Source organism: Lissotriton helveticus, chromosome 5_1 (genome assembly GCF_964261635.1).
Source record: "Lissotriton helveticus chromosome 5_1, aLisHel1.1, whole genome shotgun sequence".
Taxonomy (NCBI): Eukaryota; Metazoa; Chordata; class Amphibia; order Caudata; family Salamandridae; genus Lissotriton; species Lissotriton helveticus.
In genome coordinates, this window is record NC_136065.1 from 455,329,738 (window position 1) to 455,346,116 (window position 16,379).

Consider the following 16,379-nt stretch of genomic DNA (forward strand, 5'->3'; position numbering starts at 1 on the left):
AATGCCTTGAGTAACTCCAGATTTATTAAGCCATGCACACCACACAAAGTGGCCTTCCGTGGTCTGATAAATCTTACTTAGGTTTCGTGTTGCCATTGCGCTATGCAAGGATTACACAACACCTTGATAAATCTGGCCCTACGTTTGTCCATGTGAAAAGCCATATGAGCCCCGGTTCCACTTTTTAACTTTCTACGAAAAGAATTGATCTTTTTTACCCCTAGACTGGTAGGGGACAATCCGTGAAGCATGCTCACAAGTGGGTCCTCTCACACTGGGTTTTCTATTACAGTTCCATGCCTTCAGAGGTTAAACAGGAGATTAGTGAACTTTGCCTCAGACTGAGACATTCCTTTTCTCCTCCCTGGGGTGGGCTGCAGCATGGATTTTAAATTATGACATTGTTTGTTGCCCCAGATGGATGGTTTTGTAACATATGTTTTGAAAGCTGAAAAAACTAAAAAATTTACAGTGGAGTGTTCCAAGTTAGGAAATACTTTCTCCTCTCTCTACATGAAGGTTGGGACATAAATGTATTGTCCTGAAGATTATCTCTGTCTGTGACACAATCCTTTATTTGCAGCGTGACTACAGAATGTAACATCAACACCATGGGATAATCAGCAGTGAACATTAATGGAAAACTGGAGATTTGCTAGGGGCCCAGGATGACCATAGGAAGTGCAAATATTTATTTACCTGGAGTAATATGTCACCTATTTGTAGTCTCCCGTCCACGTCAGCAACACTTCCAGGGCTAATAGCTTTGATTTGGAAGGATCCTCCAATTCTTTTGCTAGTCAGTGCAAATCCCAAACTGCCATTCAGTGGCTTTTCCAGGTTAATACTCATTTTGCGGCCCTGTAGAAGAGCATAAAGAGTTACATTCACGTCTTACAAAACAATACAAAGAGAAGATATAAAGCAAATAGGCTTACGGGAAACACAGAACTATACAGATACAACTTTTGGAAGAAGGTAGTAAGATAGCTAATCACATGGTGTGTTTTCTAACTTCATTCTACAAAGCACAATCACATAATGTGCCACAATCACATAATGTGCTTTCCCATCACATTAACAGTTCCTAACCCATGATGTATTTCATAACTTCATCAAATAGATTCCAATCAGATCATGAAGATTCTCATCCAAGCCACTTTTGGCCTTTCAATTCCTCTTTTCATTGTCATTGACTGGTGAGCATAAACGTTTCCTTCCTGCTTTTCTGTGTTTTCTCCTGTCTCCACCCTTCTCCTTCCCCATTCCTTATTTACCTTCCTCCCATTTAAAGATTACTTAGAAGCTACCATTGTGCTGGACCAAGAATGGAACAAAGCTCCTTAAGTATGCATTTCTGATCAGAAAAGAGTATCAGCCCCCTGCAGCCCAGCACTAGTTTCAAGTTTTCAACTGAAAGCAGAAATTCAAAAGATAGAGCTATTTTAAGATGTACTGCCACTCACATTAATGGAAAGAAAAGACGATATCTCGGTTCACTAGGGACATGAGATTTTAGACTGTGATGGGCAGTTCATCAGATATCAGTTCCAGTACAATGTGCAACAACTGTTCCCAACCCAAAGATACAGTGAGACACCATTCCACCAGAGCAACCACTTAATGGGAGTCTGGACAGAAGGAATTAGAATAAATTGACTTTCATTCAAATTTTAAATAAACTTGTTTGACTTAGGGTTATTTCTAGAAGTAACTCGAAAAGGCTCCTAAAACACTAGTAAAGGGATAGGGGGCAACAGAATAGAACTGGAACAGATATATCCTGATAGGGCCATCAGATACTGCTGTGTGATCTTCAGTATTACTGGGGCACCTTCGTGAGACTGAACTCCCATAGAATAGCATGTTCCCATTAAAACCTATGAAAACCGGAGAGCAGAATGGATCAGAAAAGATCCATGGACCAAGAACATGGCTCTAGCAGGAAAGATACTTTTTTTAAAATATCTTTCAAACAGTTATGTCCCAGGACTTCATACTTTCATCAGTCTTGCTCTTATTCACTGCACTTCAATTCTTAAGTGCTTATTGAATAGGCATTTCATTTCAAAGTAACAACCTTGCTTGGATATTGATACTTGAGTGTGTGTGTGTGTGTGTGTGTATGCTTGCGTGTGTGTGATGACTAATTGCCCACAGCTAGCAAGAAGAGTAAAAGAAGAACTATAGGAACAAGGTTTCAGGTCTGAACACAGGCCCAGCCTCCTAGTCAGTAGGAATCAGATGCAGTATCATCTCTGGTATTGTGACATCTTATCTACAACTGTAGGGCATGGAAAAAAGCGTGAAACTTGTAATTGTTAATCCATATCCACAAACACTTCTAATTGACTCAGGGCCTGGGTCCTGCATGGACATCCTTAAGTTAAACTAAGGGTACAGCAAGAAACCTTTTAACCTCAACATTTTTATAAGTACATGTTTAAGGGTGTGGATCTTAAACAATGCATGATAAGCCCATAGTTAGTCTTTCTCGTCTATTCTTCCAGAGAATTCCTCAAAATAAAAACAAATTATTACCCCATTATATAAATTCCAAGCCCATGTCATAAATGCTGATCCGCCATACTGACAAACTCACATCTTTATAAATAGAGCCAGTAAAATTATGCAATAATGGAGCCTAAAACGTGACAAGGGTGACTAAATTGTGCAGCAGAGGAAAAGCAAAGTAAGTGGTAAGGAAAGAAAAGCAATACTGCATTGTGTGTAATGAAAGAAAAACCTTGCGGCATTATCTATAGCGTTATTATATGTTTATTTCAATATTCTAACAAAATGTAATATGAAAAGGATCCCAATGTCTTAGACAACATATAAGTTATTGTGAAGGGGATCTGTGCACCTCAGCAGACCATATGCAATATGTTAGTCATAAACTAACACCCGTGATTTTTTGACACAACAATGTACTCGCATTAAAACAGCTCCCGTTATTTTTGTTCATGTTGTTCTCGCACTCCTATGCTATAACTGAAAGCCAGCATAGTTGTGCATCCGGGTGTAATATCACAATTTTAGAAATTTCAAATACCAGATATAAATTTAAATTCCCGAAATTACAGGAATTATGCTGACATAATTGAAATGTTGCCAACCCCTAGTATAAAGCCTGATTTTACTGTATGTACCTGTTGAAATGATGGTATTCTATTTGGTATTAGTTTACTCAGGAAGTATTATCTAAACTGAGCATAAACAGTGGACTATCGGATGAGACATATGGGAGTCAGCATGGTTTACTGAGCGACACTAACATGACCAACCTTGTAGATGCCAGCAAGGAGCCCTATTTGTATACCACCATCTACATGGACTGAAATTTAGGGGCTAAAGAGCCCTTGAGTGCCTTATAAACTTCACAAGGGAGACCATCAATGCCAAGCTTTTTAACCATTGCATATGTGATCTCTTCGGTCTCTACAGGTACTTTGAGCTCCTCCATCTGCAAAGATGAAAGATGAAAGTTTCTAAAATATTTACAAATACCCCAAAATACAACCTTTGTAGTGTGGGAGGGGTACCATAAGTACTCTATTGGGTAAGGCACATTAGCCATGCAAGAAGACAGTCTCTTTTATACCCCTCTGTGTGTTATCTGGATGCAAGCTGCCTATACTCAAATAGTCTAAGATGATCTATTCATACTCTACATGTCTTCCTAATTTTCAACAGTGTTCCTTGACCATGTGTATCCTTTGCTAGCTCTACCTCAAACTTTCTCGTGGCCGCTAATATTTTTTGTGCATGCTACATGTTGAAGAACTTAGGTCCTTATTCGGATGTCGGTGGGACCGCCACCAACCGGCAGTCGGTAGCAGTCTGACCAACAGACAGCCCTTTGGTCCAACCGCTGCATTATGATGCAGGATGTGAGACCCTTGTCTGTCAGAGCGGAGACAGCCGCCTCTGTCGGGATCAGTGATCCCTATGGGGTGGAGGTCGAGATCGCAATCCCTGAATGGCGGGGGTGTCTGTATCTGCACCTCCGTTGTGATTACAATGTCCCTTTCCAACAACCTTTTCTTGGCGGGAATGGACTTTGGGGGCACCAAACAAGAACCCTGCCCCTTATGGGCCACTGTAAAGTGGCCCTGGGGACACATGCAGTGCCCACACGCACATCTATGCACCATGTGCCAAGCACCAAATGGTGAATGGCACACTGGGCATGATGTCCACAAAGTGCTTGCTTACACTGCTACTTGTGCTTCGGCCCTTTTCCTGGGTGAGCAGCACAAGCAGCCATGTTAAAGAGCACTTTCTGGCAGCCAGTACAGCGTCCGCATCCTAATTCAGAGGTAAAATAAAACGATGTTCTTGCATAGATTTATTTTGCATTTGCTGGCTTTTAGCCAGCGCTGTTGGGAGAGGCGGGCCAAGGCATGGGAGGGGGTAGGATGAGTGCTATGTGCACACTACTTCCTAAGTGCTCATATGTGTTTGTACAGCCATCTCAGGCTGACCAAAAAACACATGCACACTTAGGTTTTCTCCAGCGTGGCTGCATTGAACAGCTGGGCTGGAGAACCCCCACAGACTCCCTGGTCTGAGCAGGGCATCTTTCCTGCTCGCTCAGATCAATCGCGCAGGGATTGTACAGAGAGTCTGCTCCAGGGGCTGCTGGGACCAGGCAGGAAGAGGAGATATGGCGCAATGAGACACGATGCAGAAGGCTGCTGGCAGTAAAAGGTATGTTTTTTTAAATATTGAATTTCTAACCCACCCCCCGCGATGCCTTCTGCGCGACCCCACCGCCCCACCACCCTTTCTTTTTGGCAGCCACCACTGACGTTATTCCATTCCATGGAATTGAGGGAAGAATGGAGCAATAGTGAAACAATATACTGTAAGAATAATCAAAGGATTGCATGATCTTTAACAGTGAAAATGGCAATAAATACATTTAAAGGCAACTATTAAATGTCTTTAAGAGACAAGAATAAAAAAATTCTCTTGGAGAAATATGGAAAGTTAATATGTGCTATTAGTCAAATAGCGTCTCTATTCAATAAAAAAGAAGATCGCCTCAAGGATCGAAAGAGGCCTTTAAAAACCAAAGTCAAAATGCAGCTGTACAAGAATATAAGGGAGGCGTTAAAAAGTGAGGGAAAAAAGAGAAAGCATATTATTAAACAACATGGAAAGGTAATTTCATGGGAGGAAATAGAAACAGCTATTCTTTCCCTGGCCACCGGGAAAGCTACGGGGCCAGATGGCATACCCTTAGAATTGTATAGAGTCTTTAGAACTCTCCTGAAACAAGATCTTCTGCAAACATGTATAGAAGCGCAAATTGGGGTAGCACCTCCCTCATGGAGCCACTCTATAATTATGGCATTTTTAAAGAAAGACAAACCACCTCTTCTCCCCTCGTCGTTTAGACCAATATCGCTTATAAATGCGGATAGCAAAATATTTTCGAAGATTATAGCCTCTCGTATATCGGGGGTAATTTCTAAAATAGTCTCGCCGGTTCAGCATGGTTTCATTCCTGGTCGGGACACTTCAGATCATGTTAGGCGTGTAATTACTTTAATGGATAGAGCTGAGGCGACGAGCAGTGACCTTGGTATTACCCTGTTGGATGCCGAGAAGGCATTCGACAGGGTAGCCTGGCCATATCTGTGGGAAATGCTAGAAATTAAAGGCTTTGGTCCCCGGATCATTTCGGGCTTAAAAGCGCTATATGCATCACCCACATCCTGTATAAAACTTGGTTCAAAAAAATCGGATTCTTTTTCTATTTCTAGAGGCACCCGTCAGGGTTGCCCTGCTTCTCCACTCCTGTTTGCCCTTTATTTAGATATTTTTTTAAATAAATTGAATTCAGCAACGGGAATCCCACCTGTCTCAGTAGCGAATTTGAATTATAGAGCACTCGCATACGCCGACGACATAGTGGTGCTTACAACCAGTCTTCAGGAAGCTCTGCCAGTAATAGAAGATCTCGCTACTCGCTTTGGTGCCTTTTCCGGTTATAAGCTGAATATAGCCAAGACCCAACATTTATTTGTAGGTCAGACACCTCCCTTATCGATCCCATTGGTTCCAATAGCGACGTATTTGGGTATAAAAATTACCTTTCCTATATCATGCATCCCAGCTATGAACTTTAACCCAATTTTTCAAAAAGCAAATGCTACACTTGAACGGATTGATCATTTTCATTTATCCTTATTTGGCCGAAATAATGTTTTGAAAATGACAATACTTCCTAAGTTTCTTTATATGTTTCGCTCTATACCACTTGAGTTTCCCCTGATGTTCTTTAAACAATTGGAAAGGATGACATCTAGGTTTATATGGAGCTATAAAAAACCTCGAAGATCCTATAAAAAGATGGTTTTACCCAAAGCTAGGGGGGGATGGGCTATCCCGTACTTCCTGTATTATTATGTCGCGTCTGTCTTACAGTTCATTTCCCCCTTGATCATTGGTGAAAAAGTAAGGATCCCACAGAGTCAATCTCCCTCCATCTACGAACTTATATTGGGTGAAGATTGTCGTGGATGCTTCCTGAAAAATATAGAGCCAAGTTACTACAAGAAAACTAAATTCAAGACGTTGAAAGCAGCCTTTGGAGTATGGAAGATAGTTAGGCAACTCCTGGGAATTAGGAAACTCTCGATATATACACCCTTCACTGCCTATAAAATATTTCCATTTGTGTTTCAAGATCTAGCAATGGTGCGGTGGCGAAACAAAGGAATACAAGGGGTGAATGATATATGGCAGAATAATCGGCTACTTACTTTCCGGGAGCTTACAACCAGATATAATTTTTCAAATCAGGATTATTTTAAATATTTACAGATACATCGTTTTTTTAATTCTTTGTCACCTGTGGAAGTATCTGGTATTACTAGGATTTCATTGATCGATGATCTGTTTACCAAAAAAAGGATTGGACATTATTACAGAGCTCTTCAGACTTTATGAACTGACGACTTAGAGACTTATGCTGTAGGATGGGCTGAGAAGTTAGGGGTGGAAACTATTTGTTTTGAGGAATCAATCACACTAGCTAACACTGTGTTGGTCACTGGCAGAGCTCGTACACAGCACTACATGGCTTTATTTGACCTTTATTATACACCTCTAAAAGTCTCAAAATGGGGTGCGACGGTGGGTATAACCTGTAATAGGTGTGGGTGCCATGTTGCTGATTCACTGCATATGTTTTTTACATGTCCATCGCTAGCTCCGTTTATAAAGGCAATTCAGACATTCTTGATTACAGTGCTAGGTTATCCCCTCAATTTAACGGGGGAATATGTCTTAATTGGAGTAACTGCTGAAGTCCTACCAGAGGGGCATAAAGGGCTTATATTTATATCTATGGCTATATTGAGAGCTTGTATTACTCAAGAATGGATTAGCTCCTCCCCCCCTCCATTCGAAGCATGGAGAGCACGCCTATTAGCTGCGTATAATATAGAGGAAGCTATATATAGTACAAAGGGTAAAAAGAAAAGATCGCTGGGAACGAAGATCTGGGACCCAGTTCGGCAATGGATCCAGGGGGAGCTGACCTGATAATTATATGTTGCTACTGTATTTACTATCTGATAAACTTGAATGGGATTTATTCTGTGTTTACTGATGGTAGACTGGGCCTTTTTCTCTCCCTTTTTTTTTTTTCTCTCCCCCTTGCCTGTTAGTGTTTTCTGCAACTGTATGTATATAAATGCTGATCGGAGAGATCATTATTAATGCGTTAATCCTGCTTTGCTTGCAAAAAATTAATGTAAAAATGATAATAAAAAGAAACAAAAAAAAAAAAAGGAAAGGGTTATAAAAACAAACCTAAAAAGATTGCCTCGATAGAAAAAGAGAAAGTGTGGACTGAAACGATAGCAGCTCTCAGACTCAGGAATACCAAATTGTTTTGGAATATTGTAAGTAAAACCATGGGGGCATGGAAGGAAATTAATGTCCCTCCAGTCACTGAAGAGGAAGGGTGCAAATACATAACAGAGCTCTATGGAGTACAAAATAAGAGTAAAGATAACCAACATACACTGATATTAATTAATATAAAACTCACAGTGTCTTATTACTCAAGCTAATTCGGAAGATTTTATATAATCCGTAAAAGAAATTAAACTAATCATTATCTCGCAAAGTTCACAGGCTCAAGGCCCTGTTGGGTTATGTACTATATATTAAAGGCTACACCCAGGAAATGGGCCAAAATTATAACTCCAGTCTTTGCCGCCATAATAAAGGGTCACATAACTACTGAGTTTTGGAAGGGGATCTATATGATGCCAATATATAGCAAAAGGTGCACACTCTTCACCTAAAAATGATTGTATGATTACTATATTGGATATACCCAGCAAAATATATACTAAGCGCTAGATACACTCCTTACAGGATTGGGTGAGAGAAGACGAAGTCTAACCGATGGCCCAGCTGGCTTTAGGAAAGACTTCCCCATGGTGGATGGGTGTTTTGCCCTAAAATCAATTGTGGAGGACTATACTGTCAAGAGGAGGGTACCAACTGGGGTCAGATCCAACTGAATTGTATCATCAGCATAAACGATTGACAACATAGGTTCACCCCAAATTGTTAGGGGAAGAGAGTGTGTTTGATTTTAAACTTAAGGTGCATCTGCAATGTATTTAGAGAAGAGGAGAGGGGCCAACATACAGCGGTGACATAATCCGTTTGGTGTATAAATTATTTGGGTCAGTAAGCCGTTGTTTCCAACTACCACCCTTGTCCAAGCGGCATCATGTAGTTGCTTCATCAATTTCAACAGGGCCAGTAAGATATTTCGATTGCCATTTTATCCTACAAGCGGTCACAATTTATGGTATTGAACGCCGTAAATAGATAAATATACAAAGAATAGATCAGTACGCTCCTCTTGACAGTATAGTCCTCCACAATTCCTTTTAGGGCAAGACACCCATCCAACATGGGGAAGTGTTTCCTAAAGCCAGCTGGGTGAATATGAACAAGGGCGCAGGGTGAAGGGGGAACAAGAAGTACCTCAAGACTACAGGACCAGAGATATGTAGATCCATAAGGGCAGCGCAAGGAGCGTGATGATAACTTCTGGTGAGGTTTGCCCCTCCCTGCCCATTCTACTGGCAGCTAGCAAAGAAAAGAATGGATGCATCAAATAATGAGTGCTGGTATATAATAAGTTGCTATTGCTGCATGAGGTGCAGGGAGACTGGCAGCGATAAACGTCTGTCCCTCGAACTGACAGTATAGATGACACTCTGAATAAGGGGGGCCACACTACCTCTATATCGTCCCCTCCCCCTGGAACTGATTGGGTGTCATCTTTACCGCAATTCTGTTGCTTTGTCTTCCTATCTGAGAGTCCCCACTCCTGCACCCCCTCTCACTGCTGATCATTCAGATGTACTCTGAGGCTGGGATGGAGCAGTGGTTTGTGATAAAGCACAAACATAGACAATGGCCACAGAGGTAAACAGTATGGGTGCAGTGGAACACTCCTCATCAACAAGAGCAACAGATGGTGAAACCCTTGTGCATATTGCTAAACCAGATGCATCCCAAGAGCTATAAGTAATACTAGAGAGGCCTAGAACTTAAGATAGTCACAGTGGTCCAAGATTTAGGTCTCTTAAGTGCAGATCAGACCAAGCTGTCTAAGGTGATAGTAGATACAGTCTGCATTGTACATGGGACGGCCATGGGCGAAGGACCTCCAGGAACCTGTTGGACCTCCAGAGAGAGTGAGATTCCTGGAACAATGTCCTGAAGACTAAGAGGGGTGATGTTGGAGAAACAGTTCTTGAGTCATAGGCCTACTAGAGCAAATGGAGGGGCCCAGCATTGAACTGTGTATGGCTATTTTTCGACATAGCTTCTCCCAGGTGCCTATCTAGGGGCTTATTCTGATGTCGGCAGTCGGACCACCTACCGCACTCGCAGCGGTCAGGAGAATGCCCGACAAGAAGTCTGACTGCTGAATTGTGGAGGAGCCGCCAATAAATAAAGTTAGGCTCAAGCACTTATGGCCACTTTCTAACGAATCTCCAATCTCCATATCGCATATAAGATGGAAATGTTCTATGGGAACTGCCGCAGTCTATTAAAGATCATCTACCATTATCAAATGTGTTTCTCCCACGTTGATCGCTCTTTGTCCTCTCTTATTCTTGCTGGAGCTCATTGAGAGATGGTGCACTTTGAAATTTTGCATTACAATCTTCCCGCAGTAATATGGGGGCTTTGAGTAGCTTGCCTCGATTTTTGCTATTAGATATATGAGATCTCTAAATAACTTCTCTTGGGATTTTTTAGGGGGAAAATATGAAGTTACAATTATTAACTTCATTCTACTGCTTCTAGTACTACATCTATTAGACATCTGCGTTCCAGATTTTTTACGGTAATAAAATCTGTGAATTCTTACATTATTTACACACATCTCAATGATTTCCTAACATCTACTGAAAGCTTTAGCCCACCTAATGGTCTACCATACTTACATTTTACTGCTTTTAAAGAATAAGTGAGATAATCGTTCATCATAACGTTTTCTGTTTCCCACGTGTCCTGCAATGCCACAACAGTAATGTCTTTCTGTGAAAGCAGAGATGTTAGGGATTTCCAGTGTGTCTTCAGGCCCGCAATCAATGAAATTATGTGCATAAAAGTGTTTTCAGGGCTTCAGTAATAATGGCTTTGAGACTGGATGGTCCAGATTTATGGCTGCAGCTATTCATGTCCAATCTTCTTGATTGAGGCACCTCCTTTATCATTGGTATAAATATGACTTTCAGATGCCTATTTCCTGATTATAATTAGTTCACCTGAAGGCATATTATGAATTGGGGTAACGTTGTTACCTAATCTCTACTCAATAGCATGCCTCCAGCATTGAGAATTACCCCATTTCTCATCCTTCACCGGAAAGTGCCTTGCCTTATCCATTTAAACTTTTAGTGTACATCGTAACCTGAAAGTCTCAAGTCGTCAACTGAGGCTAATACCTCATTAGCAACAGATCTTGAGTAAAAATAGACTAGGGCATGTGGCCAGGTCATATATTGCTCGTTTTCTCATGGGAGATAAACCAGTTTGATATCTTTTAAGGCTATTTTAGAAAGCTTTTGGAGTGATTTAAAGATAGAAAGTATTTTTGAGCTTTTTAGGTATAGCTAATAGCTCATGACCCTAATCTGCAAAAATATCCACTATTTTAAGTGTGCAATCTTTTGTAGGGCAACATACTAAATGGTTCTCACTTTCTGCTTCTCCTGCACATTCTGTTACCACTGACATATATAACCTTGATAAACCCTCCTTGATATTCGACTGAATGATTGGGAGTATACTAGTTATTTGAGTAGGCTCTATGATCTGATTTATTTGCTTGCCACTACTTCTATTGGTAAGTTTCGGGTCTGTTTTCCCTTTTTGTTCACTGATGTTTTCTAAAATGACTGGGGTAGAGAGGTGCTCTACTTTAATGAGTTCTAGTTTCAGGGTTCGTGGTGTAACATATTTTAAGTGATTAACTACTTATGATGTTATCTCTGGTCTTTGTTCAAATTTCGCTTTTTCCACAAAGTATATGAGAAAGAATTGGGCAACAGTTGAGTCCAGTACCTCTGTTATTCCTTTTAGACCTGTTTCGGATTGGATCCTCAGTATAATTTAGAGTTGACAAATCAAACCTAATTATTCTTCTGCTTTTCCTAGAGATTTTTTTTTCTTCTTCTTTTGTCTTAGAGAGGGCCTCTTCTGATTTTGAAAAATTGGAAAGACTTGCTCAACAATCTTAGGCTGTATTTTGTGGGTTGTAACATATGTCTTACTTTTTCCTTTACTAAATACTAGGGATTCTACTTTCTTCTTAGTACATCAGTTGTTTTAGGGGTAACACTAACGTCTTCTTGTATACTACACCTTACATTTGGGGCGCGTTTGTGGGTACCAGTCCCATTCAATGAAGTCTGACTCATTTTCTCTTGTATATCACTGGATTTAAGTTCTCCCACTATACTTTGGGTAATTTTTCCACTCTCCATATTAATTTGGGTTTCCAATGTAATCTTTTTAACCCTGGTCCTAGACTCTAGTAGATGCTATAATATGAAAAGATTTGCATCACCATTGTGGTTGGAGTCTTTCACTAATTTTGTCAAGAACTGAACCACAGATTCCAAGATTTTTTTATTTGGGCTAACAAAGTCATAATATGTTCTATTTCACCTATTCTGCCCTACTTGCTGTGTTCAGTTTTCTCGCCTTCTAGGGGTATCTCATTATTTGCTGGTATACTGGTCTCACAGGAAATGTCACTAATATCATACAGCAATCAATGATCCTGCATGTATGGGAGGGTTATTTCCTGCAGTAACCTGCCCCCTCTGTTGGATTGTGGCTCATATCTCATATGGGGCTAGAACTCTGGCTAGTTTTCCATTACCTTAGCATCCACACGAGCATAGAGCATAATAACATGTCTTCTAAAGCTTTTGAGTATGTCATCAGCATTTACAATATTCTCCAATATTAATTTTTCACTTAAAACATTAAATCTGACCTGTTAAATCTCCAACACACTGGGCTTCTTTGCTTCAACCTTACTCATTTTAGAGCCTACCTCTAGCATAACAAGTGCTAGCTGGTCTATAACATTTGGCTCAATGTCCAGGTTAACCTTGGTATTATCATCAGAGACTCTGCACATCAATGGAAAAAGTTTGCTTCTGTGTGACGATGATGGTGACACAGATATTATACTCTTACTACTATCTATAACTGTGTGTATACTCATAGGGCGATGGGCCCTGTGTGTTTATTATGGAAGAAGAGGATGGAGAACGCCCCTGTGGATTTACAGCAACATCATGGCCCTCCATCAGTCTAACTCCTTTGTATTCTTTATTTTGCAAGTCATTTTCTTCCGAAGCGCTCGATTTTTTAAAGATCACTTGTAAGAAAGATATTTTACCTAGATCTCAGGATCAGGAGGATGATGACTTTTAAATCTTATTTGGGCTGTTTTTGTGAGTGGCCCACTTAAAACGTGTTTTAGGACACATAAAATCTCTAATTGAGCCTTTTCTGCTCATATGATTTTTCTTTGCATGATCTATTTCCACCTGCTTGTTATTCTGCGTTTGACAATCTATTCCATTACCCAAAGGCTTTCCCTTGCATTATCAGAGAGATAATCTTGGCTTTTTTGTGTTCTCCTCATTGGTTGATTACCAAATATTTCATTTATCGTTATTATTGTCTAGGATCATCCATCAGCTTTTTTGCCCTAACTTCCTCCATAACTTTACCTAGCTTATCTCCAAGACCAGGTGAGAACAGACATTGTGTCAGTACTGTCTGCTTGTTCTTAAAACATTATGTTTTTTTGCTAAATCCTTCTTCTTCATTATCCTTGCTCTAAGGATCCTTATAGGACTTTTGCTCTCTAGTGTCTACTTTTCCTTAATACGGATACCAATGTTACTTTGGGATAGGTTACCTGATGTGAACCTTAGACAGGACTTGGCTGCTGATGATGATAGTTTACACTTCATAATTTTTTCAGACTCAGATGATACTAAGATGTTACCCAACATATTTTTTATTAAACACCAAGATGGATGAGCCAATCTTGAAGTAAGATTTCACCATTTGGAGAAACTGATTCATGAACTTAAAGTGGTTGCCAGCCTTAGCTCACACAGAAAAGAACTTTGAGTAATGAGGGCAACGAAGACACTCAGAGTCGCCAGCCATTTGCCTCTCTGATTAGCCCCTCACACCCTGTAGAAATCAGCGACCACCCCCTACCACAGTGCTGTCACACCTTGATGCATCCCTTACTGGAGCTCCAATCCTAGTCGCTCACCTTAGGGGACCCCTAATGGAAACTGACAACTGGGAGCTCCAATGAAATCAGCTGGTACGTGCCCCAGACATCAAGGCGGACTGGGCAGACAGACTGTGGGAGCAGGCCCAACTGTGCACACTTACAAACAAGAGGTAGGATGCAGAAGGACAACCAGGTCAATTAGGTCCTTGGGTTTTAGGGTGCGTAGCTCTTACCCCGGAGAGGCATACGGGGCACGAGCACTTCGCAGCACAGTTGTGCTATGAAGTTGGGCTGGTACTTACACAGCTTGTTACACTCCTCTGTGCCTCCTCATCAGCCCTCCACCGTTCATCAACACGATGGACACTATGGTCTCCCTGGGGTTCCAAAACACGGATCACAACAGTTCAACAGTTCAGTAGAACTCAACGACTGGCCCCAGTGACTGAAAGCAGGCCGAAAGTTAAGCAGTTCTTAAAGCATTTAGAAGACTCAATCGACAAAAGAGGAGTAGGTCACGGCCAGGAAATAGTGCCCAGCCATCACCTCTACCTGCTCACTGATTTAGGTAGATTTGGACCCCCTGCAGATACAAATGATGGTATGTTAGTGTGGGCATGAATCTGGCTCTTTCAGGGGGGTGCTGCTGCACATTAACCACACACAGGTCACTAAACCGGCCGCTTCTGCACTACCAGCCTTCTACCCTTCGCCATGGCACCTGAAGTTGACTGAGCTGACTCTGCACCTGCTGCTGCCTTCTGCATCTGCTATCCTTCTTTTGCTCACCTCAGGTTCTTTCTGTAGCACTCTCTGAAATACCTGATGACTCAAAGTACCAGCTCATAAACTGGCAGCATGTAAAGCGTAGGGGAGATGGTGATGGCAATGCGTGATGTCACGATGTGGAAGCACGAGGTGAAAGCTGGCAGAAGCAGCCGCTAATATCAGAAGGGCCGCAAACTGTTGAAAAATAGTATGTGGAAAAGGACTGCGTGGCCAGTACAAAAGACCTCTTGCCCCTTTCTCATCTTCCTGGTGCTTCACTGCTTCGCTGCCTCGTTGATCGGGGCTCCTTGCTCCTCGTCACTCCTACCCTCACATTCACCCATCTCACGTCTCCAAGTAAGTGCTGCATGGCTACTAGAAATTAAATATTGTCTAATCTGATTATCTCTCAGTCACTACTATAAATGAACAAGGATGTAATACACAATGCTTCTACTATATAAATCTCCATTTCGTAACTACTGTAGTATTTACATTGACACAGAGGCATAGCTTAGTTAGTGAGATTCAAAGATGAGAATCTCAAATTTCCCAACTAAAAAAAAGGAGTGTACCACAAGTTGAATCAGTAGGGTGCCCAAAGTTTGAGATAGACTGTTTCCATGATGAGCAGGGTCAGTACTGATTTGCATCAGGTGGGCCTCTGGTGCTGATTTAGAGTTTGGTGGACAGGGTACTTCATCACAATGGTGACAAGGTTCCCAGTCCCCGAAACTCAAGGTCTGCCCACCTGATTATGAGTCTCCCATGGTATGAGATCTTTTAGTTTTTAGTTTTCAAATGCAAACTTCCTCTTCAGGAGTTACTTTTTGAAATATTAAAAACTTTGGAAAAGTCTGATGGTAGGCCTTCATGTTTAACAGAGCCATCCATCAAACTTTTCCTACATTGACAGGAACTGCCATGACTGCATTTCCTGCCGGTGTATAGACATACCTGCGATACTTATACATTTTTCCCGCGAAGTAAAGGCAGTGTGGCTGACGTGAAGTCCTCTTCCACACTGTCTGCCCATCAAAGTCTAAAATAAGTCCCCTTTGTCTAGAGTGGCATAATGGGCAAATAACAATGATTCAGAATACTAACCTAAGCAATTGCCAGTGATTATATTATTATTTGCAAGCATCCGTCCCATCACCTTTTGCGTGTTTGATTGCCAGGAGTAAGCCTGCAAACCTCAGATTGGCGCAGATTTAAACGCCTACTACTGCCAATATTTGTTTAAAAAGTAGTATAGTTGAATCCATTCAAGAACACTTATATGGGTGCGTATTTGATACTTGTTTGGTAAACCGGTCACTATGTATATTTAGGTTTTTGATCTGAAAAATTTCCTAGTGATAATCAGGACAATGAGAAGACCAAACACAGACATAGAAGAGCCGACTCAGGGCACCCAGACTCAACTTCCAAGCCATGAGATAATTTATTTGAGGGATGTCACACCTCAAACAACCCCCTTGAAGCCACACCCCTGAGTGGACATTCTGTATTGACAGAGAAATAGAGAGTGCCACACCTTAGTCAAACGGCTCAAAAGCACACTTTGTTCTTGGAAAGTCATTGCACAAGCCGCTCTCATCAGATGAGTATGTAGGGCTCGCTCTCAACTTGCGCCCCTTGAGTACTGAAGCATCTGCCAATCTCGTACTTGTTAATAGGCATATGCAATGCAAGGGACAGCTATATGTTGAAAGTAATCGCTGTCTTGGAGCATTACATTAAAATACGTAGACCCTATGGGAATTCC

The 16,379-nt window shown here is 41.3% G+C and overlaps 1 protein-coding gene across 1 annotated transcript in view; it reads right to left on the reverse strand.

Moving 5' to 3' along the window:
• FRMPD2 (FERM and PDZ domain containing 2) overlaps positions 1–16,379 on the reverse strand; it is a 446,136-nt gene that overhangs the window by 124,027 nt on the left and 305,730 nt on the right. The window contains exon 33 of the mRNA XM_078640972.1: positions 700–861. Within this exon, the coding sequence (XP_078497098.1) occupies positions 700–861 (162 nt within the window). The remainder of the gene's footprint in view (positions 1–699; positions 862–16,379) is intronic.